At 40.1% G+C, this 24777-nt stretch overlaps 1 protein-coding gene, 1 long non-coding RNA gene and 1 pseudogene across 2 annotated transcripts in view; all 3 read right to left on the minus strand.

The window, feature by feature from the left end:
• Nucleotides 1-4214: 4214 nt before the first annotated feature.
• LOC120869468 (dihydrodiol dehydrogenase 3-like) overlaps nt 4215-24777 on the minus strand; it is a 269082-nt gene continuing 248519 nt past the window's right edge. The window contains exon 11 of the mRNA XM_040248793.1: nt 4215-4417. Within this exon, the coding sequence (XP_040104727.1) occupies nt 4375-4417 (43 nt within the window). The 3' untranslated portion in view covers nt 4215-4374. The remainder of the gene's footprint in view (nt 4418-24777) is intronic.
• Nucleotides 12873-24777, minus strand: part of LOC120869473 — a 21941-nt pseudogene continuing 10036 nt past the window's right edge.
• LOC120869477 lies at nt 18033-18719 on the minus strand. The gene is made up of 2 exons (XR_005722545.1): nt 18467-18719; nt 18033-18336 (listed from the first exon to the last, which is right to left on the minus strand). It is a non-coding gene; the product is annotated as an uncharacterized LOC120869477 (long non-coding RNA).

Raw genomic sequence — 24777 nt, forward strand, 5'->3', positions numbered from 1 at the left:
ATCTCTGGTTCTTCTGCCTTTTCCAAATCCAGCTTGTATATCTGGCAGTTCTCAGTTCACATGCTATTAAGGCTTAACTTGAAGGATTTGACCATTACTTTGCTAGCATATGAGACGAGCAGAATTATGTGGTAGTTTGAACATTATTTGGCACTGCTCTTCTTTGGGATTGGAGAGAAAACTGACCTTTTCCACTGCTGACTTTTCCAAATTAGCTGCCATGTTGAGTGCAACACTTTAACAACATCATCCTTTAGGATTTGAAATAGCTTAGCTAGAAATCCTTCACCTCCAATAGCTTTGTTCATAGTAATGCTTCCTAAGGCCCACTTGACTCCACACTCCAAGATGTCTGGCTCTAGGTGAGTGAACATACCACCCTGGTTATCCAGGTCATTAAAACCTTTTTTGTACACTTCTTCTGTGTATTCTTGCCACTTTTTCTTAATCTTTTCTGCTTATGTTAGAGCCTTATAGTTTCTGTCCTTTCTGTGGGCATTTTCACATGAAATGTTCCCTTGGTATCTCTAATTTTCTTGAAGAGATCTCTAGTCTTTCTCATTCTATAGTTTTAATCTATCTCTTTGCATTGTTCACTTATGAAGGTGTTCTTAATCTCTCTTTGCTCTTCTTCAGAACTCTGCATTCAGTTACCTATATATTTCCCGTTCTCTTTTGCCTTTCACTTCTCTTCTTTCCTCAGGTATTTGTAAGGCCTCCTCAGAAAACCATTTTGTTTTCTTGCATTTCTTTTTCTTGGGGATGGTTCCAGTCACTGCCTACTGTACAATGTTATGAACCTCCATCCACAGTTCTTAAGGCACTGTGGATCAGATCTAATCTCTTGACTCTATTTGTCACTTTCATTGTATAATCATAAGGGATTTGATTTAGGTCATACCTTAATGGCCTAGTAATTTTCCATACTACAGGGAGGAACCACAGTCCCATCCATTAACAGAAAATTGGGTAAAAGATTTACTGAACATGGCCTTGCTCAACAGAGCAAGACTCAGTTTCCCCCCCAGCCAGTCCCTCCCATCAGGTAGCTTCTACAAGCCTCTTATCCTCATCCATCACAAGACAGAAGGAGCAAGAATTTCAATCCCATGGCCTCCAAAATGAAAACCACAATCACAGAAAAGTAACCAAAATGATCACATGGCTCACAGCCTTGCATAACTCATGAAACTATGAGTCATGCCATACACGGCCCCCAAGATGGATGAGTCATGGTGGAGAGTTCCAACAAAACTTGGCTCACTAGAGAAGGGAATAGCAAACCACTTAGAATTCTTGCCTTGAGAACCCCATGAACAGTAGGAAAAAGCAAAAAAGATACAACCCTGAGAGATGACTCTGTCAGGACAGTAGGTGTACAATATGTTATATGCTAGAGAAGAGTGGAGAAATACAACCTGAAAGAATGGTGAGGTTGATCCAAAGCAGAAATGACACCCAGCTCTGGATGTGCCTGGTGGTAAAAGTAAAGTCTGATGCTTTAAAGAACAGCATTGCATAGGAACCTGAAACATTAGGTCCATGAATCTAGGTAAGTTGGATTTGGTCAAACAGAAGATAGCAAGAGTGAATATTGATTTTTTAGGAAATAGATGGGAATGGGTGAATTTAATTCAGATGATGATTATATCAACTACTGTAGGGAAGCATCCCATAGAAGAAATGGAGTAACCCTCATAGTCAACAAGAGTCTAAAATGCAGTACTTAGGTGCAACCTCAAAATGACAGAAGGTACCCGGTCCATTTCCAAGATAAACCATTCAGTATCACAGTAATCTAAGTCTATGCCCCAACAACAAATGCAGAAGCTGAAGTTGAACATTCTTTGAGGACCTACAAGACCTTCTAGATCTAACACCAAAAAAAAGATGTCCTTTTCATCACAGGTGACCAGAATGCACAAGTAGGAAGTCAAGAGATACCTGGAGTAACAGGCAAGTTTGGCCTTGGGGTACAAATGTAGCAGGGCAAGGATAACAGAGTATTACCAAGAGAACACTGTGGTCTTAGCAAACACACTCTTCCAACAACCCAAGACCTGTTCTCTAGGAGTTGGATAAAGCAACAAAATGGATTTCCCCTACAAACTCCAGAAAAGACCACAAGCCTGCTGGCACTTTGATTTCAGACCTCAGAACTGTATTTTGAATTTCTGACCCCCAGATATGTAAATGAATACCTTGGTGTTGTTTCAAAGTACCAAGTTTTTGGTCATTTGTTATAAGAGCAGCGTTAACTAAGACAGATGTGGTTCAAGTCAGCCCCACCTCCATCTGCTGCATCATGAGTTTTACTCTCTGCTGGAATGTTCCTCTGACCTCAGAGATAGGTGGTCATTTCCCCAAACACAGGAACCTTGTCTCTTGATTCCACTTTCTTCCTTAGTGACTGACCAATTCCGTGGTCCTCATTACAACAAAGTCTTTGAAAACTGTATACTCTGTTCCACATTGGTCTCTTCACATCATTTCTTGAACCAACTTTACTCAGGGTTTGCCTTCACTACTCTATCAAAGCTGCACTTGATCCTGCCATGGTTAACTGCCAAATCCAGTGGTCCATTTTCAATCTTCTCTTACTTGACCCATTGAAAGCACTGGACTCTTTTCTCCTGCAAACACTTACTTCACATGCCTTCTAAAACAGTCCCTCCTACCTCACTCGCTGATCCTTTTCAACCTCTTTTGATGGTTCCTTCAGGGTTTTGTTTTTTTTTTCTTAAAGCAATTTCTTAATGCTTATTGCTCATGAAGCTTGACTTCCCTGTCCACACCACTCACTGTATAATGTAATATCTCTGACTGGTTAGTTTCATGGCTTTAAGAGACTATATGTTACAAATTTCAGATATGAATATTTTGTCTAAACCTTTCCTCTAATTGACTTGCATGTCCAACTCTATGCACGCATCTTCACTTGGATACCTAAAGGCATTTGAAAGATGCGTGTTTATAACTGAACTCATGATCTTCCCGCAAAACTGAGATTCCCCGAATGTTCTCCATCTGAGAAAATGGCATCTGCATTTCCTGTTACTTAAACACAAACACCTGGAGTCAACTTTGATTCCCCTTTACCTTTCACCATATGTCCAACATGTTAGCAGCCTAGTTAATGCTGCCCCTAAAATAAGTTCCTATTCCAATACCTCTGGCCATCTTTACTGCTCCTTCTGTGGTTCACACTACCTCTCACCTAAATTCCTGTAGAGTCCTAAAAAGGGGCTCTTTTCCCTCTTTTTCTTCTAAAAATAACACCCAGAGTGATTTTTTTTGAAAACATGTCAGCTCATGTAACTACTGTGCTCAAAACCAAAATATCATTCTCTACTTCCCTCAGAGTAAAGATCTCTCAAAAACCTACATGACACACACCCCATGGCCCCACTGGCTCTCTGGCTTGTCTTCAACTCCTGTTTTCTTCCCTCACTAAACTCCACCCACATCAGCCAACTTGCTGGCCCTCAAATGTTACATGAACACTCTTCCTTCCTGGACTTAACATTTTCTGTTCCAGAGAAATGCAAGGAGCCACTGTCTCTATGTTTCAAGGCTGTTTCTTGTACAAATGAAAAGTTGTGTGGGATGAAGGGTAGTTGGTGTCTCTGCCTAACAGATGGAAAGAAATGTGAGAGATTGTGCAGGATTTTCTCAACAGACACCTACCCATTTCTAACAGCTAAATTCTCCTGATGACATTCACTATCCCATCCTCCACTAGACAATAAACTCAAGGATTTCTCATTTAGTTAATATTTATTGATAAAACAATGTCTTACTAAAGAATGTTAAATTTTTGCTGAATGAATGAATGAATGACAACCAATGAATGGATGGTAAAATATGTAAGTATTTATCAAAATGCTAAGCATGGGCAGACAATTAAGAATTTAAATAAATGAATAAGATGTGCTGCTTTACAGAGAGCAAAATATAATACTGGATTTTTTAAATCATATTTTAGCTTACTGAGATGATTATGCTAAGTTGAAAAGTATACAACCTGATTGAAGATTATTTGTCTTTGTAAATAATCATGCATGCAAATTTGTGTAGGATTCTATAAGGAAAATGTACCAAAGTATTATTTAATGGTGAATCACAGCTTATCTTTATTTTCTATCATTTCTCTTTTACTTTCCAAGTTTCCTGTAATTTTTTTTAACTATCAGGGGAAAAAAGAGCATTCTTACTTTGAAGTTTTAATTGTTTCATAAACTGTTTATTTTTTCACACAGAAAGGCATTTTCAAAAATTGAGACACTTCATTCAAGCAGCTTCACCATTTACAAAAATCCTCTTCACAGCCCCAGAAGCAAGAAATTCTTGAAGAACCACAGTGAGACCCGAGAATCAATATTCTTCAAGAAATGGATATTCGGGGTGACTGACACCACTGAAAGAGAAGTAGGAGGATTCATTTATTAATTCTGTCATGTTGTCATAGAGAGCATTACTCTGTGAGTGCAGTCAGGATGAGCAAAAATTCAAAATCTACAAACACATCCCTCCTTCTCTCCCAACAAACACACGTCAGCTGTCTGCTACATGTGCACACGGCACCTACACATCCAGTCCCAACACTGATGTGTAACCGTCACTCCACAGTGACAGGTAGTTTGACTCAGGTTACAATTTTAAGAGGGCTCAAGACCTGGGGCTAACTCTGGAGATCATTTCAGCCCCTTCATGGAACTTCTGTCCCTAGACTATGAGAAGGATCATAGCAAACAAAGTAGCTGCTCTTTTTTCACACATCCATGGATAAGCAGATACTGAGCACTCCCCAAAATACAGACTGTCTCCATTAAGGAAATTCTACTCTATTGAAGAGATACTACAGTCACCTGAATAATCATACAACACAAAGTGGCATTGATATTTTCTTAATGTATGATGTATTAAAACATTGGTCTATATTTCTGTCTTTGTGCTAGTACCATTCTGTCTTGATGACTGTGGCTTTGTAGTAGAGACTGAAGTCATGCAGGTTGATTCCTCCAGTTCTGTTCTTCTTTCTCAAGATTGCTTTGGCTATTTGAGATTTTTTTATTTCCATACAAATTGTGAAATTATTTGTTCTAGCTCTGTCAAAAATACCGTTGGTAGCTTGATAGGGATTGCATTGAATCTATAGATTGCTTTGGGTAGTATACTCATTTTCACTATAGTGATTCTTCCAATCCATGAACATGGTATATTTCTCTATTAATGTGCTCTTTGATTTCTTTCATCAGTGTTTTATAGTTTTCTATATATAGGTCTTTTGTTTCTTTAGGTAGATATATTCCTAAGTATTTTATTCTTTTTGTTTCAATGGTGAATGGAATTGTTTCCTTAATTTTTCTTTCTATTTTCTCATTATTAGTGTATAGGAATGCAAGGGATTTCTGTGTGTTGATTTTATATCCTGGAGCTTTACTATACTCATTGATTAGCTCTAGTAATTTTCTGGTGGAGTCTTTAGCGTTTTCTATGTAGAGGATCATGTCATCTGCAAACAGTGTGAGTTTTACATCTTCTTTTCCAATCTGGATTCATTTATTTCTTTTTCTACTCTGTTTGCTGTGGCCAAAACTTCCAAAACTATGTTGAATAGTAGTGATGAGAGTGGGCACCCTTGTCTTGTTCCTGACTTTAGAGGAAATGCTTTCAATTTTCACCATTGAGGATAATGTTTGCTGTTTGTTTGTCATATATAGCTTTTATTATGTTGAGGTATGTTCCTTCTATTCCTGCCATCTGGAGAGTTTTTATCATAAATGGATGTTGAATTTTGTCAAAGGCTTTTTCTGCATCTATTGAGATAATCAAATGGCTTTTATTTTTCAATTTGTTAATGTGGTGTATTGCTGCTGCTAAGTCACTTCAGTCATGTCCGACTCTGTGTGACCCCAGAGATGGCAGCCCACCAGGCTCCACCATCTCTGGGATTCTCCAGGCAAGAACACTGGAGTGGGTATTACATTGATTGATTTGCAGATATTAAAGAATCCTTGCATCCCTGGGATAAAGCCCACTTGGTCATGGTGAATGATCTTTTTAATGTGTTGTTGGATTCTCATTGCTAGAATTTTGTTAAGGATTTTTGCATCTAAGTTCACCAGTGATATTGGCCTATAGTTTTCTTTTTTGTGGCATCTTTGTCAGGTTTTGGTATTAGGGTGATGGTGGCCTCATAGAATGAGTTTGGAAGTTTACCTTCCTCTGCAATTTTCTGTAAGAGTTTGAGTAAGATAGGTGTTAGCTCTTCTCTAAATTTTTGGTAAAATTCAATGGAACAAAATAGAAAGCCCAGAGATAAATCCATGCACCTATGGACACCTTATCTTTGACAAAGGCAGCAAGAATATACAATGGACAAAAGACAATCTGTTTAACACGTGGTGCTGGGAAAACTGGTCAACCACTTGTAAGAGAATGAAACTAGAACACTTTCTAACACCATACACAAAAAATAAACTCAAAATTGATTAAAGATCTAAACGTAAGACCAGAAACTGTAAAACTCCTAGAGGAGAACATAGGCAAAATCTTCTCTTACATAAATCACAGCAGGATCCTCTATGACCCACCTCCCAGAAATAAAAGCAAAAATAAACAAATGGGACCTAACTAAAGTTAAAAACTTCTGCATAACAAAGGAAACTATAAGCAAGGTGAAAAGACAGCCTTCAGAATGGGAGAAAATAATAGCAAATGAAGCAAATGACAAATGCCTAATCTCAAAAATATACAAGCAACTCCTGCAGCTCAATTCCAGAAAAATAAATGACCCAATCAGGCCAAAAAACTAAATAGACATTTCTCCAAAGAAGACATACAGATGGCTAACAAACACATGAAAAGATGCTCAACATCACTCATTATCAGACAAATGCAAATCAAAACCACAATGAGGAACCATTTCATGCCAGTCAGAATGATGCTTTCCAAAAGTCTAAAAGCAATAAATGCTGGAGAGGGTGTGGTGAAAAGGGAGCCCTCTTACACTGTTGGTGGGAATGCAAACTAGTACAGCCACTATGGAGAACAGTGTGGAGATTCCTTAAAAAACTGGAAATAGAACTGCCTTATGACCCAGCAATCCCACTGCTGGGCATACACACTGAGGAAACCAGAATTGAAAGAGACACATGTACCCCAATGTTCATCACAGCACTGTTTATAATAGCCAGGACATGGAAGCAACCTAGATGTCCATCAGCAGACAAATGGATAAGAAAGCTGTGGTACATATACACAATGGAGTATTACTCAGCCGTTAAAAAGAAGATTCATGTTGATGTATGGCAAAACCAATACAATATTGTAAAGCAATTAACCTCCAATTAAAATAAATAAATTTATATTTAAAAAAATTGGTTACTCAGTAGTTAGTATAACTATTGTTTTCTTTTTTCCATGTTTCTACTTTTCTTTCTAAACTTGTCCTTTTTAATTCAATTCATTAAAGAGTGCATTCTGAGCAATTCCAAGGGCCAGGAGCTGTGCTGTTGACCTGAGTCCACAAAGAGGAATAACTCTAGCCATTCACAGCCTAATGAAGGAGAAGATAGAATTATACTTAAAAGTCTTTAAGGACAGAAAAGTGAGTCTCCACCATTTTTTCATTTGTCATGTATTTTATCAAAATTGTGATATAGTTTTACAAACAATAGGGAGAGTTTTGAGATCTTTCCCTTCAAACAAAATCTTCACTGTACCAATAATTTGCATTCCTTCCTCTCTAAACTCCCTTCCAAATTTCTCTTCTCTCTCTTCAATCCTGACATTCTCCTGCAGTAATAAGGCATCTGGAATTCTATGTTAGTGACTAAGTCAAAGGCAAGCAGGTGGGGGCTCCCCAGGGGGTGGACTTCTGCTGGATAAAGGCTAAACTGCAGTGAGTCTTCACTCAAGAAACCAGAGAGACCCAGATGATCTTACCTGAGTGTGTCCCGTTAAGGACACAGCAGTCTCTCACTGGAGGGTCAGTTACGCTCATGACCTACTGGTAATTCAGCTTGGTGAGATAACAAGGATGAGGACATGGGAATTGTAACAGGGAAAAAAGATCAATGAAGGAAGAGATTAATTTGAAAGAAATGGATTATGTCTTGGAAAAGAAATGCCCATAAGGGAGAAAATCCACCAGACCCTTAGGAGATCAGGTGGAAGCAGGCCCATGTGACTTCTCAAAACTATTGCAGGTTGGCCTTCATGGCACCTTCCTCCATAAAATAGTGTCAACAAGATGTTTTATCATTGTGTTAGGAATAACAAGAATGGGGGCTTCCCAGGTGGTCAGTGATAAAGGATCCACCTGCCAAGTAGGAGACATGTGTTCAGTGATTGGCAAGATAACTTGGAGAAGAAAATGGCAACCCACTCTGGTATTCTTGCCTGGGAAATCCCATGGACCCTGGAGCCTAGCAGTCTACAGTCCGTGGGTCCAAAGAGTTGGACACAACTAAGCAATTCGTGTATGGATGTGAGAGTTGGACTGTGAAGAAAACTGAGCGCTGAAAAAATTGATGCTTTTGAACTGTGGTGTTGGAGAAGACTCTTGAGAGTCCCTTGGACTGCAAGGAAATTCAACCAGTCCATTCTGAAGGAGAATAGCCCTGGGATTTCTTCAGAAAGAATGATGCTAAAGCTGAAACTCCAGTACTTTGGCCACCTCATGTGAAGAATTGACTCATTGGAAGAGACTCTGATGCTGGGAGGGATTGGGGGCAGGAGCAGAAGTGGACAACAGAGGATGAGATGGCTGGATGGCATCACTGACTCGATGGATGTGAGTTTGAGTGAACTCCGGGAGTTGGTGATGAACAGGGAGGCCTGGCGTGCTGTGATTTATGGAGTCGCAAAGAGTCGGACACGACTGAGCGACTGAACTGACTGACTGAAGCAGCTAAACAACAACAACAAAACACGAATGTAATCCAGAAAGGATTCATTATTATACAGTTTTTATTAATATAACCATTTTATCCTGATGTAAAAAGAATTAAACACATTCACAGGTCACTGTAAGAATAGTGGGCTGCTGGCACTGTGCCCTCTGTGTTTACTGGGTCCCTCGGCCGTGAGAGGAGGTGCACCAGGCACAGGGATTCGGGGCACAAAATAGTGAAATCACCACGATGTCAACTCTGAGGATTTTACTGATGGGCTGTCCTAGGTCCCAATCATTTCTGTGGTCAAACACAGAGCCCAAGAGGAAACCTCTGGTTTGAGGCCTGCAGGAAGACTCTACTTGGTTCCTATGCTGGAATCAGGACTGTCTTCCTAGAATCAAGTATTTAAAGCTTAGTTGCCCTACTGATCTGCCTACTACAGGAAAAAAAAAAAAAAAACAACTATGTGTGTGAAACATCTGCAAGTCACTTACGGTAAAAATTCGTAATATCTTATGTTTCTATTGACGCCATCGATTGCTTTCATGTCTTCTGGAGTCAGTTCAAAGTCAAGCACCTGGAAGGAAAGAAGAATCACATTACCTCTCCCCCAAGAAAACGGCCTCCCCCTGGGGACTGGAAGACTTTCCAGCTGAATGGGGACAAGAAAAGGGGACAGGGAAGCCATGTCTGTCCTCAGCTTCCAGGTGAACAAGCCTGGGACCCTCTGCTGAGTTCTCACCTCTCCTTCCCACACCTCCTTCTCTGTCCACCTCACAAACATTACAGTGCATTAGTCCCTTAGCTTTCTGAGTGAATCCCTTCAGACAGAATAGAAATGTACTAAAATACCCTTTTGTCTTTGGACACTCCTGACTCAACACCTGAGCAAACATTAGACTGCTTCATGCTCCCCAACATACCCTAAGTGTGACAGCATTGCACTGAAGCCATGTGGGGAGGAGTCTTCCTTGCAAAAGCCTATCCAAGAATCTGATATCAAACTTACTCTTTATCTATGAATAAATCTAAAAGAAACTTTATGTAAATGCCTTTGTAGATAAAGTTATGAAAAGTTTAAATATTAAAGAACACCTAAAATATTAAAAGTTCAAATCATACTCATGAAATGAATAGCTCAGTTTTGTAAAGAAATTTGTTTTCTCTGAAATCATCTAGTGTTTCAATGCAACGTGAATCAAAGACTGACATACATATTCTCTTGTGGAAGTCAGTAAGGTGATACCAAATTTTAAGTGAAAGAACTAATAAAAAAGCAGCCAAGACATTCTTCAGTTCAGTTCAATTCAGTTCTGTCGCTCAGTCCTGTCCGACTCTTTGCAACCCCATGAACCACAGCAGGCCTCCCTGTCCATCACCAACTTCCGGAGTCCACCCAAACCCATGTCCACTGAGTCAGTGATGCCATCCAACCATCTCATCCTCTGTCCTCCCCTTCCCTCCTGCCCTCAATCTGTCCCAGCATCAGGGTCTTTTCAAATGAGTCAGCTCTTCGCATCAGGTGGCCAAAGTATTGGAGTTTCAGCTTCAGCATCAGTCCTTCCAATGAATATTCAGGACTGATTTCCTTTAGGATGGACTGGTTGAAGAATTTACCATTCTGGAAATAAGACTTATTTTACAATTTAATAACACAATACAGAAAAATAAATAGTTAAATAGAAGAAAGAGGCCAGAAATGTACTTAAATGCTCTCTATATATGACAGAGTTGACAATGAAAATCTGTGGAAAATATGGACACGTTGTTTTTATTCAGTTGCTAAGTCATATCCAATTGTTTGAGACACACTGGACTTTGGCAAGGCAGGCTTCTATGTTCATCATCAACTCACAGAATTGCTCAAACTCATGTCAATTGAGTTGGTGATACCATCCAACCACCTCATCCTCTGTCTCCCCCTTCTCCTTCTGCCCTCAGTCTTTTCCAACTTCAAGGTCTTTTCCAATGAGTCAGCTCTTCACATCAGGTGGCCAAAGTATTAGAGCTTCAGCTTCAACATCAGTCCTTCCAATGAATATTCAAGGTTGATTTCCTTTAGGCTAGATTGATTTGGTATCCTTGCTGTCTTAGATTTCCACTTAATAAACAAACATATATGCAACCATTTTCATATTATATTGGAAAACCAATTCTAGATGTATTGCAGGACCAAATTAGGATGGAAACACAGAAACAATTTTTTAGGGGACCATACACTTGACCTTGACTTAAATGGACCTGTAACATGGGCAGTGAACTTTGCCAGAATTGATGACTCAGTTCTGAGTCTAGAAATGAAGAGTTTTTTTTTTTTTTCCCTTTCACTGACTATGGATCATAGTACTGTGCTGCTATGATCAGCAGGTTAGTTGACAACAGTCTAGCCAAATATACATGTAAAACTACATAGAGAAGTGTGCAGGCTCCTCTGACAAGAGTCATATCCACCTGCTAAAGCACAACTGCTGAGCTGCTCTGCACTGAGCTGCAAATGCATGAGCGAGAGCAGTTAAGAGGACAGCAGCTGAGCTGAGTTCAGGCTGATTGTCAAAATTCAGAATCAAGAGACACAGAAATGATCTCTGCATTAAATCCTGAAAATGGGGAGAGTTTCCTGTATAGCTGTGACTAATGGTACAATAATGGTCTCCTACAAATAAATCAAAAGAGAAACAACCTAGCTAAAGTGGACACAGTCTTGAAGAGGAGCTTCACAAAGAGAAACTCAAGAAGATCAAATGTATAAAGATGAAACCCTATAATATTAAGGGAAAAGCAAAATAAAACCATGATGGCTTGGGGGTTAAAGACTGCTGCTATAATTTTTGTGCCCCAAAACTTCCAAATAGGAAAAGGAGTACATCAAGGCTGTATATTGTCACCCTGCTTGTTTAACTTATATGCAGAGTACATCATGAGAAATGCTGGGCTGGAAGAAGCACAAGCTGGAATCAAGATTGCCGGGAGAAATACCAATAACCTCAGATATGCAGATGACACCACCTTATGGCAGAAAGTGAAAAAGAATTAAAGAGCCTCCTGATGAAAGATGAGAATGAAAAAGTTGATTTAAAGCTCAACATTCAGAAAACTAAGATTATGGCATCTGGTCCTATCATTTCATGGCAAATAGATGGGGAAACAGTGGAAACAGTGGCTGACTTTATTTTTGGGGCTCCAAAATCACTGCAGATGGTGACTGCAGCCATGAAATTAAAAGACACTTACTCCTTGGAAGTAAAGTTATAACCAACCTAGACAGCATATTAAAAAGCATAGACATTACTTTTTCAACAAAGGTCTGTCTCGTCAAGGCTATGGTTTTTCCAGTAGTCATGCATGGACGTGAGTTGGACTATAAAGAAAGCTGAGTGCTGAAGAATTAATGCTTTTGAAATGTGGTGTTGGAGAAGACTCTTGAGAGTCCCTTGGACTGCAAGGAGATCCAACCAGTCCATCCTAAAGGAGATCAGTCCTGGGTGTTCATTGGAAGGACTGATGTTGAAGCTGAAACTGCAGTATTTTGGCCACCTGATGCAAAGAGCTGACTCATTTGAAAAGACCCTGATGCTGGGAAAGATTGAGGGCAGGAAGGGAAGGAGACGACATAGGATAAGACGGTTGGATGGCATCACCGACTCAATGGACATCAATTCGGGTAAACTCTGGGAGCTGGTGACGGAGACACGACTAAGCATTGAACTGAACTGAACTGAAATTTACATTTTGATGTTGTTAGAAATGGAGCATTTGAAAGGTCATGATAGTGGAGCTCTCATGAATGAGATTTTAATATAGCGTATTCATATAAGAGACTTGGGAGATCTCTGTTGCCCCCTCCATAATATTAAGATGCAAAGAGAAACCTGTGACCTGGATGAGGGCCCTCACCTGACCACACAGGAACCCTGACTCAGATCTCCAGCTTCAAAACTGTGAGAAATAAATTTCAATTTTCCTCAGCCACTCAATCTGTGATATTTTATTACAGCAGTTCAAATAGTCTAAAAAAAAATCACATATTGCAATTTCATCAACTGAGAGCAAAGAAAATAAGATGTCATTTGGACAAGATGACAGAATAAATGCCGACATAACTCTGAAACCAAAATCTGTGTTTTCTGTCTAACGTGAACCCTCTCCAGCCATGCCGCCTCTCCTGTTGCCACATCAGGAGGAAAACATCACCAGGAACACACAACACATTCGTGCATGGGGAAGAACTGGTAACTTGTCTTGATTCAAGGAAAGTCTTGAGAGACGGACAAAGAATGACCCTCGTGAAGGATGTTCCTTAGGACTCCTCTGCCCACAGCCCAACTCATCACCTGTATGTTCTCTTTGATCCACTTCCTGTTGTAACTCTTGGCCAGAACCACAACACCACGTTGTATCTGGTAGCGAAGGGCAACCAGAGCTGGGGTTTGCTTGTGCTTTTTGGCAATGGCACAAAGAACCAGGTCCTCCAAGAGAACAGGCAGGTCCAGGTTCACCCTGGAAGGAAATTCAGAAATGCTGAGGAGCTGAGACTAAGTACACAGTTTGTGAGCAGTTTCACCAAACAGACCAAGTATGTCCACTCTATACCAGTGCTTCTCAAACTGTGGTCCATGTACTAAGAGCATCAGCATTACTCGGAATCTTGTTAGAAACACAAATTCCCGGCTTAAATGCAGACACACTGAATCAGAACCTCAATGGAGGCACCTCCTAATCTGTGTTTACAAAGTTCTCCCAGTCATTTGGATGCATGTTTGAGTGAGACCAGAACTGCCAAACTCGTGGATTTTTTTTCTTTTTTAATTCTCATTTGTTGTTTTTCTCCATTCATAGCTCTAAAGTTTGTACAATGGCATGAAAAGAAACAGTGATGGAAAAAGACTGGGAATTGTTTTTAATTATAACTTTTCACAGGTATTGACACAAATTGAATAGTGCAAAATATAGAACTATTCATTTCATCATTATTTATATTATGCAATTTTCTATAGATGTTTACAAAAATGGTTCATATTGAAATTTGTTATCATGATAGACCTAGAAGTTGCATATTATCATCCCAATTTTAGATAAAAGATATGTGAGGTTTAGACATGTATTTTTAGAAATATGTTCATTGTTGAATAAATAAATAAATCATGATATGAGCTTGTGTCTCTGGTATCAACTGGGGGATTCTATATAGACTTTAATGCAGACACGTTATTTATGGGTCAACAATCTAATACAATGTAGAAAAATTGGCTGGGTGATGGGAAGATAAAAGAAGGATTCATTCCATCCCTCCCTGCTTATCCCCTGTGCCTATGAGTTATCTGAGTAATATATGATTTAAACTATTTTATCAAAAATTGAATTTTACATAAACTCCTTGTTGTCTTCATTAGGGTTCAATACCATTCTTTTAGTCGTTGGGATCCCAGGGCAGCATAGGCAACAAGAACGATATCATGTGACTTGCAGAAATCCAACAGTTTCCTCCGGTTGAGATAAGGGTAACATTCCACCTGTAGAATGTCAGCAGAGAAGAGTGTCAGATTATATGGAAAGGTATTATTACTGTGACAGAAAAAGATGTAAGCTGGAAATATCAACACCAAGAGAGAAATAGACAAAAGTGTGTGTGTACAGTTAATTTTATGATAGACATGGATGGGAAAACCAGTCTAAGACTGAATAATCAAAACGTGGGCTCTACATTTGAGTAAATGCTTCTGAGTAAATTTTTCATGTAATGTTAGCATCACCATGAGCCTTTAAATTAACCCTCTAACCTGGATGATTTCCATCATCTCCAGCACATTTTTCTGTTCTGTGCTCCCTGTTGAGACTCAAAAATGCTGAGCCACCAAGATTTTAGATTCAGCCAACAGAATCCTATACGAATGCTTCACACCCATCTCAGCTGATTTGTCTCTTTATTACTTCCCATTCCAGTTTTTTAAAATTATTTTTTTTACTGAAGAATGATTGTTTTACAGAATTTTGCTGCTGCTGCTGCTGCTGCTAATTTGCTTCAGTTGTGTCCGACTCTGTGCGACCCCATGGACGGAAGCCCACTAGGCTCCCCCATCCCTGGGATTCTCCAGGCAAGAGTACTGAAGTGGGGTGCCATTGCCTTCTCCACAGAATTTTGCTGGTTTCTGTCAAACCTCAACATGAATCCATTCCAGGTTTTCATGATCTTCCTTCCTGCTTGCAGTTTGCTCCAAGCCACTTTCACCCTCCATCTGGTCATCCCTCCATCTCAGGGAAATGCCTCCTTCCTCTAGCTCTGGATTCTACCCACAATTTACCAGGAAGCCCTCCACACCTATCGACCCAGACTTTATCAGAGATATTGTTATGGATTTCATTCAAAAAGTCCAGACAGAGGCTCTGCTCTCTAGAATCCTCTGACCCACAAAGGTCAGATGAACAGGAGGAGAGAACAGACATACATCAGACTCCAGGGCAAGAAGGAGGTTGTGAAGAGCAGGAAGGAGAGGAGCCGAGCTGCTCACCTGGTTGCAGACGGGCTTGTACTTGAGCCCTGGCTTGTTCAGGATCTTCTCCAGCTGCTTGTGGTTGAAGTTGGAACACCCCAATGGACTTGGTCAGCCCTGCGTCTTTACACTTCTCCAGGGCCTGGGGGTGGATGGGTGCTGAAAAATCACTTGGAATGGGCAATAGGACAAGAATAAAAGCTGAAAAAAATACCTGTAAAAAGTGTCATCCAGAAAGAATTAGCATTGATTATCATGAAGGAAAGAGGGGGAAAATGACATTACACAAAAAGAAGAATTGCCATCTCCTCCTTGGAAAACCCTGGAGAGCACATATCACATGGAAGGAAATAGATATCTGCCTCACTGTCCCAGATTCTCCTCCTCTGTTCCTCTCTGTGACCATTTCAGCAATGGTTTCCTCCCCACAACCCCAGCATCACATCCCTTAGAGCTGAGTCTGATGGCCCACAGCCCATCTCACAGGCAGAAGAATTGATGGAGGTTTCCCCTCTACCAGCTCCTCCTTTAACTCTCTACTCTTGGAACTCACCTCTCATGTGTGACAGAGATCCACTGAGTCAGCTATCAGTTTTCCATTTTCATCTTTTGGGTATAATTCCTCCCCTGGCTGGAATAAAAGCAGTCATTTTAGACATGTCACAAAATAATTTCTCCACATTTAGCAAGGCTTCCAGGCACCCGGGATTAAACCTACATGAGGTAGGTTTACAACTTTCTAGATACTAATATTTGCAAAGTGATTGCATATGGAGATGTAAGCAAGGTCGTTAGGGGGGAAGCTTATTCTACTTTTTTACACTCAATACATGTTGTAATAAGTACAATTTTTCTAGGTCCTAAAAAGGACTTCAAGTGACTTCTGTGAATTTTGTCTGTTCTTGTACTGCCCTCTTTTGAAATATCTCTAATCTGAGAATGGCAGTAAGTTACCTGGCTTTATTTCCAGAATAAAAATTTCAACTTTGACCTGGGCTAGATAATCAGATTTCCGTTTCCCTCTGAGCATCAGATGCCCTAGGGCAGGCACATGAACCAGCAAGACTCTCCTTAAATTGGTATGGATTGTGGAAGATCAAGATCTCAAAGATCAATGGTCTTTGAGACCATTGTGGAAGATCAAGGGTCTCAAATGTTCATGGCCATGAACCTTGAGCTGCCCCAAGGTCATATTTTCCATCAGTGGAAAATTTTCAGTAAAAAATAAGCAAACCATGAGTAACATCCTGATAAGGAGTAGAAATTAGGAGACCTTTCTGAAGAGTACTGCAAATCCCCAGTCTGTCTGTGGCTATGACTTGTCATCTACATAGTCCACTAAGCTATTGTGCATCAGATGGTTTGAGCTGCTTTTTGTAACTTGAAATCAAGGGTTCTCAGTAAACCATTCTTAACAGCTAAGTGCAGTCTACAAACCTCATCATGAAGTCAGGCAAGAGAGGAGGCAATCTCTCCTATGTCCTTATAAAGGAACAAAGTTTAGATGTACCCAGAGTTTAAGGACCAGTCCCTTGTGACAATTACATGGTCTAAATACAAGACGGACAGCCAACTTTCTGCCTTCCAGTCTAAAGACTTGTCCACTAGCCCCACTTATGCCCAGGAACTTCAGACCATACTTTAATAAAAACACACACTGAAACCCAAGAATACATTGCAAAACTTGGCTTATAAGACTGTAGTATCCCCTCAGTGATATCCCCTCAGTTATATCTTCCTCCCCACTCAAATGATACTATAGTTCTCATTAGAAGAAGTTTCCAAGCAGAAAGAGAAGTACAGGGAAAAACATAGCTGGAGTGTTTCTGCCCTGGCACTGAGCAGGTATCCCACAGTAGAAAAGCAATTCTCTCCCATTATTTTTCAGTCACCTCATCTTCAGGACCTTCCACCTCAAATGCTTCTCTGGATCATGTCTTTTTGAAAGAAGGAAAGTGTTCTGTAATGAAATAAAGAGAAACCCTAACTTGCTGTCCCTTAAATGTTACATAACACTCGGCCTTCTTGAACTTAGTATTTTCTGTTCCAGAGTAATGAATGGAGCCACTGTCTCTATGTTGCAAGGCTGTTTCTTGTACAAATGAAAAGTTGTGTGGGATGAAGGGTAGTTGGTGTCTCTGCCTAACAGATGGGCAGAAATGAGAGAGATTGTGCAGAATTATCTTCTACAGGCACTTACTCATTTCTAACAGCTAAGTCCTCCCGATTTCATTCACAGTCTTGTCCTCCAGTAGGCTATCGACTCAAGAATTTCTCATTTTAATTGATATTTATTGATAATGCCATGTGTTACTAAAGAATATTCTATAAAGTTTTGCTGAATTAATGAGGGAATGACAACCAATGAATCAATGGCAAAATATATAAAAATTCATCAAAATGCTAAGCATTGGCAAAAATTAAGAAATTAAATACAAGAATAAGATATGCTGCTTTGTAGTAAGCAAAATATAATACTGAATTTTTAAGTCATATTTTTATTTTACCAAGATAATTATGCTAAGTTAGAAATAAGTAGAAAACCTGTAATTGAAGATCCTTTTCCTTTGTAAATGAAAACACACACACATTTCTACAGGAAAATCATAAGGAAAAGGCACCAAATTTAAGTATTATTAAATGGGTTAATCACAGCTTATCTTTATTCTCTATCATTTCCTTTCAACTTTCCAAATTTTCTGTAATTTGCATTTTTTAACTATCACAAAAAAGTGTTCTTACTTTGAAGTCTTTATTGTTTCATAAACTGTTTATTTTTTAAAATGAAATGCAAATTTAAAACATTCAGACACTTCATTTAAGCACCTCCACCAAGTACAAAAATTCTCTTCATAGTCCTAGAAGCAAGTAATTCTCAAAGAACCACAGTGATAGCTGAGAGTCAAAATTCTTCAGAAAATGGATAGCCAGGCTGACCAACACCACTGAAAGAGAGGAGGAGGATTAACTTATTAAATCTGCCATGTTGTCAAAAACTGCTGCTCGATAGATGCACTCAGGATATATTTGTCTAAATATGTAAACACATCCCTCGTTCTCCCCCGACAAGCACACCTGCAGGTGCCTGCTCCATGTGCACACGGCACCTGCACGTCCAGTCCCAACATTCACGCATGATCTCCACTCCACAGCGACAGGTAGCTGGACTCAGGTCACAATTTATATGAGAGCACAAGACCTAGGGCTCACTGTGGAGCCATTTCACACACAGGGAGAACTTCTTAGGTCCCTAGTTGATGAAAAGGTGCACAAATTAGCTGCCCTTTTCCACACATCCATGGATAAGCAAATACTGAGCACTCCAAAAATACAGAGTCTTGTCATCTATAGGAGAGCTAGCATGTGCACCTGAATAATCACACAGTTCAAAGTGGGATTATTACCTTTTTAATTTATGATGTAGTCAAACATTGGTTATGCAGTAATTACTATCGCTGCTTTTTTCATTTTTCCCATGTTTTTACTTTTCTTTCAGAATTTGCCTTTTTCAATTTGATTCCCCTCCAACATGTAAAGATACAAGGAGAAGCCTGTGACCTGGAGAAGAGCCCTCACCCAACCACACGGACCCTGATGTCAGATCTACAGCTTTACAACTGTAAGAAACAAATTTAATTTTTTTCACAGCCATTCAGCCTGTAGTGTTTTGATAGAGCAGTTCAAACAGTCTAAGAAAAATCACATAATGCAATTTTATCAATTGAGAACAGAGAAACTAAGATATTTTCCTTAGGAGCCCTCTGCCCACAGCCCTGCTCATCACCTGCATGTTCTCTTTGATCCACTTCTTGTTGTTACCCTTGGCCAGAACCACAACCCCACGTTGTATCTGGTAGTGAAGGGCAACCAGAGCTGCCGTTTTCTTGTGCTTTTGGGCAATGGCAGAGAGAACCAGGTCCTCCAGGAGAACGGGGTGGTTTGGGTTCACCCTGGAAGGAATTTCAGAAATGCTGAGGAGCTGAGACTACCCAGTTTCTAAGGAGGATTTTCACAAAGACAAAGTAGGTCCACTCTAGACCAGTGCTTCCCAAAGTGTGGTCCAGCATCAGCATCAGCATCGGCAGCATCAGCATCACTTAGGATCTTATTAGAAATACAAATTCCATGGCTGAGCTGAAGACAAACTGAATCAGAACCTCAACTGAGTCACTTCCTATTCTGTGTTTACAGAGCTCTGCAGGTGATTTGGATGCATTATTGAGTTGAGACCAGAATGCCAAATTGTGGATTATTTTCTTTAATTCTCAGAGGTTGTTTTTCTTCTGCAATCAAGGGCATGAATAGAGAAACAGTAGGGGAAGCCCAAGAATTCTTTTTAAATTTCGCTTTTTAAGGTACTGATAAATATTGAGTAGTCTCAAAAATAAGAGACATTTATTTTATCATTATTTTTCTATAGATGTTCATAGAAATGCTTCAGATTGAAATTTTTTTCTATCATTATATACTGAGCATATTATTATCCCAATTTTAGATATAAGGTAAGTGAGGCTTGCAACATCTATTTTTACAAATGTGTTCATTAGTTTAAAAGTAAATCATGACATCAGCCTGTGTCTCTGGTCTCAACTGGGGGATTCTACATTGATTTCAATGCAGGTATTTGTTATTGATGAGTCTACAAGCTAATACAATGTAGAAAAATTGTCTGGGTGATGGGAAGATAAAAGAGAAGGATTCATTGCATCCTACCCCTCTCTCCCCTCTGCCTATGAGAGTTATTTGAGTGCTGTGTTATTTAAATTATTTCATCAAAAATTGAATTTCAGGGAAACTCCCAGTTGTCTTCATTAGGATTCAATACCATTCTTTTACTCGTTGGGATCCCAGAGCAGCATAGGCAACAAGAACGATTTCATGTGACTTGCAGAAATCCAACAGTTTGCTCTGGTTGAGATAAGGGTGACATTCCACCTATAGAATGGCCAAAGAGAAGAATGTCAGATTATATGCAAAGGCAATATTGATATGACTGGGAAAGACTAAAAGTTTTCAAAGGCTAAAGGAAAGAGTAGAACATTAAATGAAAACTGGAAATGTCAACATCAACAGAAAAACAGAGAAAAGTGTATTTATACAGTTAATTTTATAATAGACATGGATGGGAGAACCAGTCCAAGACTGAGTAATCAAAAGTTATGCTATACATTTGATTAGATCAGTTCAGTTCAGTTCAGTCACTCAGTCGTGTCTGACTCTATGCGACCCCATGAATCGCAGCACGCCAGGCCTCTCTGTCCATCACCAACTCCCGGAGTTCACTCAGACTCACGTCCATCGAGTCAGTGATGCCATCCAGCCATCTCATCCTCTGTCGTCCCCTTCTTCTCCGGCTCCCAATCCTTCCCAGCATCAAAGTCGTTTCCAATAAGTCAACTCTTCGCATGAGGTGGCCAAAGTACTGGAGTTTCAGCTTTAGCATCATTCCTTCCAAAGAAATCCCAGGGTTGATCTTGTTCAGAATGGACTGGTTGGATCTCCTTGCAGTCCAAGGGACTCTCAAGAGTCTTCTCCAACACCACAGTTCAAAAGCATCAATTCTTCAGCACTCAGCCTTCTTCACAGTCCAACTCTCACATCCTTACATGACTACTGGAAAAACCATAGCCTTGACTAGACGGACCTTAGTTGGCAAAGTAGTGTTTTTGCTTTTGAATATGCTATCTAGGTTGGTCATAACTTTTCTTCCAAGGAGTAAACGTCTTTTAATTTCATGGCTGCAGTCACCATCTGCAGTGATTCTGGAGCCCAAAAAAATAAAGTCAGCCACTGTTTCCACTGTTTCTCCATCTGTTTCCCATGGAGTGATGGGACTGGATGCCATGATCTTCATTTTCTGAATGTTGAGCTTTAAGCCAACTTTTTCACTCTCCTCTTTTATTTTCATCAAGAGGCTTTTTAGTTCCTCTTCACTTCCTGCCATAAGGGTGGTGTCATCTGCATATCTGAAGTTATTGATATTTCTCCTGGCAATCTTGATTCCAGCTTGTGTTTCTTCCAGTCCAGCGTTTCTCATGATGTACTCTGCATAGAAGTTAAATAAACAGGGTGACAATATACAGCCTGGATGTACTCCTTTTCCTATTTGGAACCAGTTTGTTGTTCCACATCCAGTTCTAACTGTTGCTTCCTGACTTGCATACAGATTTCTCAAGAGGCAGGTCAGGTGGTCTGGTATTCCCATCTCTTTCAGAATTTTCCACAGTTTATTGTGATCCACACAGTCAAAGACTTTGGCATAGTCAATAAAGCAGAAATAGATATTTTTCTGGAACTCTCTTGCTTTTTTAAATGTTTCATAAATTAGTAGTATCACCTTGAGACTTTAACTTCATCCTCTAACCTGGATGATTTTCATCACCCCCAACACATTTTTTTGAACTGTACTCCCTGTTTAAGACTCATAAATGCTGAGACAACTAGACCAAGAATTCAGACATCAGAACCCCACACAAACCCTTAAAATCCATCTCAGCTGTTTTGACTCTTTATTAATTTACTTCTGATTCCATGTTTTCATCGTCTTCCTTCCTGTATGCAGTTCTCCTCAGGGCACTTTTACCTCCATCTGCTTATCCTTTCATCTCAGGGAAACACCTCCTTCCTCTAGTTCTGAGTTCTACCCACAGTTTAGAAGGAAGGCATCCCACCTTTTCCACCCAGACTGTCAAGCAGAGATACTGTTACAGATTCTATTCACACCATCCAGAGAGTCTCTGCTCTCTAGAGTCCTCTAACCTACAAAGGTCAGATGAACAGGAGGGGAGGACAGACAGACATCAGGCTCCAGGGCAAGAGGGAGGTTGTGAAGAGCAGGAGGGAGAGGAGCTGAGCTGCTCATCTGGTTGCAGACAGGCTTGTACTTGAGCCCCAGCTTGTTCGGGATCTTCTCCAGCTGCTTGTGGTTGAAGTTGGGCACCCCAATGGACTTGGTCAGCCTGCATCCTTACACTTCTCCAGGGCCTGGGAGGGAGGGGTGGTGAACAATTACATGGAATGTTAGAGCAAGAATAAATACGTCAAACCATCAGTAATCACACTCATCCATCAAAAATTACTCTTGACTATCAAGAAGAAAAATCAGGAAGAAGATCATGATATAAAAAGAATTATGGCCCCCTCCTTAGAAAAAAACCCCCAAAGACATATCACATGAAAGGAAAGAGATGCCTGTCTGCTGCTAAGTCATGTCCAACTCTGTGTGACCCCATAGATGGCAGCCCACCAGGCTCCCCCATCCCTGGGATGCTCCAGGCAAGAACACTGGAGTGGGTTGCCATTTCCTTCTTCAGTGCAGGTAAGTGAAAAGTGAAAGTGAAGTTGCTCAGTCGTGTCTGACTCTTTGCGATCCCATGGACTGTAGCCTACCAGGCTCCTCCATCCATGGGATTTCCCACGCAAGAGTACTGGAGTGGGTTGTCATAACTGCCCCCATATTCTCCTCCTTCGTTCCTCTTTGTGAACATTTCAGCAATGGTTTCCTCCCCACAACACCAGCAGCACAACCCTTAGATTCATGAACTGCTGAGTCTGATGGTCCACAACCCATTCTCACAGGTGGAAGAAATGAAAGAGTTTCCCCCTCTTCTGACTCCTCCCTTTGTTCCCTCCTCCCTAGACTCACCTCCCACGTGTGACAGAGATCCACTGAGTCAAATATCAGTTTTCCATTTTCATCTTTTGGAAGTAATTCCTCCCCTGGCTGGAATGGAAGCAGTCATTTTAGAGATGTCACAGAATAATTTACCTGCATTTAGCCAGGCTGCCAGACACCAGGGATTAAACCTCCATTAGGTAGGTTTACAACTTTCTAGATACTAATATTTGCAGTGTGATTTGCATATATAGAGTTGTCAGCAAAGTCTTTAATAGGGAGACTTATTCTAATCTCTTATATTCAATTTATGTTGTAATAAAAACAATGTTTCTAGGTCCTAAAAGGGACACACAGTGACTTCTCTGAATTTTCTCTGTTTCTTGTACTTACCTATTTTGAAATACCTTTCTGTGCTGGGAATGGCAGTAAGTTACATGACATAATTTCCAGAATAAAAATTTCAATCTTGACCTGGGCTAGATTTCAGATTTCCTTTTTCCTCTGAGCATCAGATGCCCTAGGGCAGGCATGTGAACCAGCAAGGTTCTTTTTAGGTTGCTATGGAATGTGGACCATCCAGACATGCTCTCAAATGTTAATGGCCATGATGAGCCTTAGGCGGCCCCAAGGCCATATTTGTCACTAATGAAAAATGTTCAGTAAAAATAAAGCAAACCATGAGTAGTGCCAGGATAAAGGAGAGAAAAAAGAAGACATTTCTGAAGAGTACTGTAACCCTCAATTCTGCCTGTGGCTGGGATTTGCCATCCCCATAGTCCATGAAACTATTTTGCATTGGATGGCTTGAGTATTTCTGTGACTTGAAATCAAGAGTTCGAAATAATAATATTCTTAATGGCTAAATGCAGTCCACAAGTACAAACCTGAAGACCAGGGAGAGTGTAGGTAAGGTCTCCCAAGTCCCTCTAAAGGTAAGAGGTTTAGACGCACCCAGAGGGAGCGCCACCAAATCTGCTCACCTAGAAAAAGTGAAAGACAAGATAAACTCATCATATTCAGTGTAAGGCAGTGTCGTGCTCATCACGGCTGCACCAAACTCTTGGTTTATGAAATCTCCAGACACTTAGGAGTCATAACCAGGACTGTGTGCAGAACTGGCTTATTTTATTTCCTTTAATTTTCAGGCAGAGCCTCAGATTATTAACTCCTTTCTCTGGGAAACATGTAAGGGAGTCAAAGAAACTCAGTAAAAAAAATGATCACAAATGATTACGTGGGGGATTCTACTATAGTGTAATCATCACTTCAACTTATTAAGACAAATCTTAATTCAACCATCCATGCAACTTGATGAACATTCTAATACAAGACATAACATTGATGTGATCACACAAATTTCCAACCTTTAGAGCCAGTGGAAAATGAATAATATAGAGATCAACATAGTCCAGTTGAAGATTTTTCAGTGACCTTTCCAAGGCTGGTCGGACCAACTCTGGTCAAAAGGATGTGCACAAAAGCTGTAGAGATTAAAGAATAAAAATTGTATTAATAATACTTTAGGTAATTTTTTTTGGCAGTACAATGTGGCTTGTGGGATATTAGTTCCCCAACCAAAGTTCAATCCTGGCTTATGGAAGAAAGCACCAAGTTTTAACCCCTGAACAACCAGGAAACTCTAATACTTTAGTAATGTACCAATAAACATAATTCACTAAACAATTCTTCACCAAATGATCCTGTTTTGTAATTGTCACCTGGGCACAATCACTTGCACACATGTGCCATGATGAGCCTTAGGCGGCCC

This window comes from Oryx dammah, unplaced genomic scaffold, assembly GCF_014754425.2.
Source record: "Oryx dammah isolate SB20612 unplaced genomic scaffold, SCBI_Odam_1.1 HiC_scaffold_10, whole genome shotgun sequence".
NCBI lineage: Eukaryota > Metazoa > Chordata > Mammalia > Artiodactyla > Bovidae > Oryx > Oryx dammah.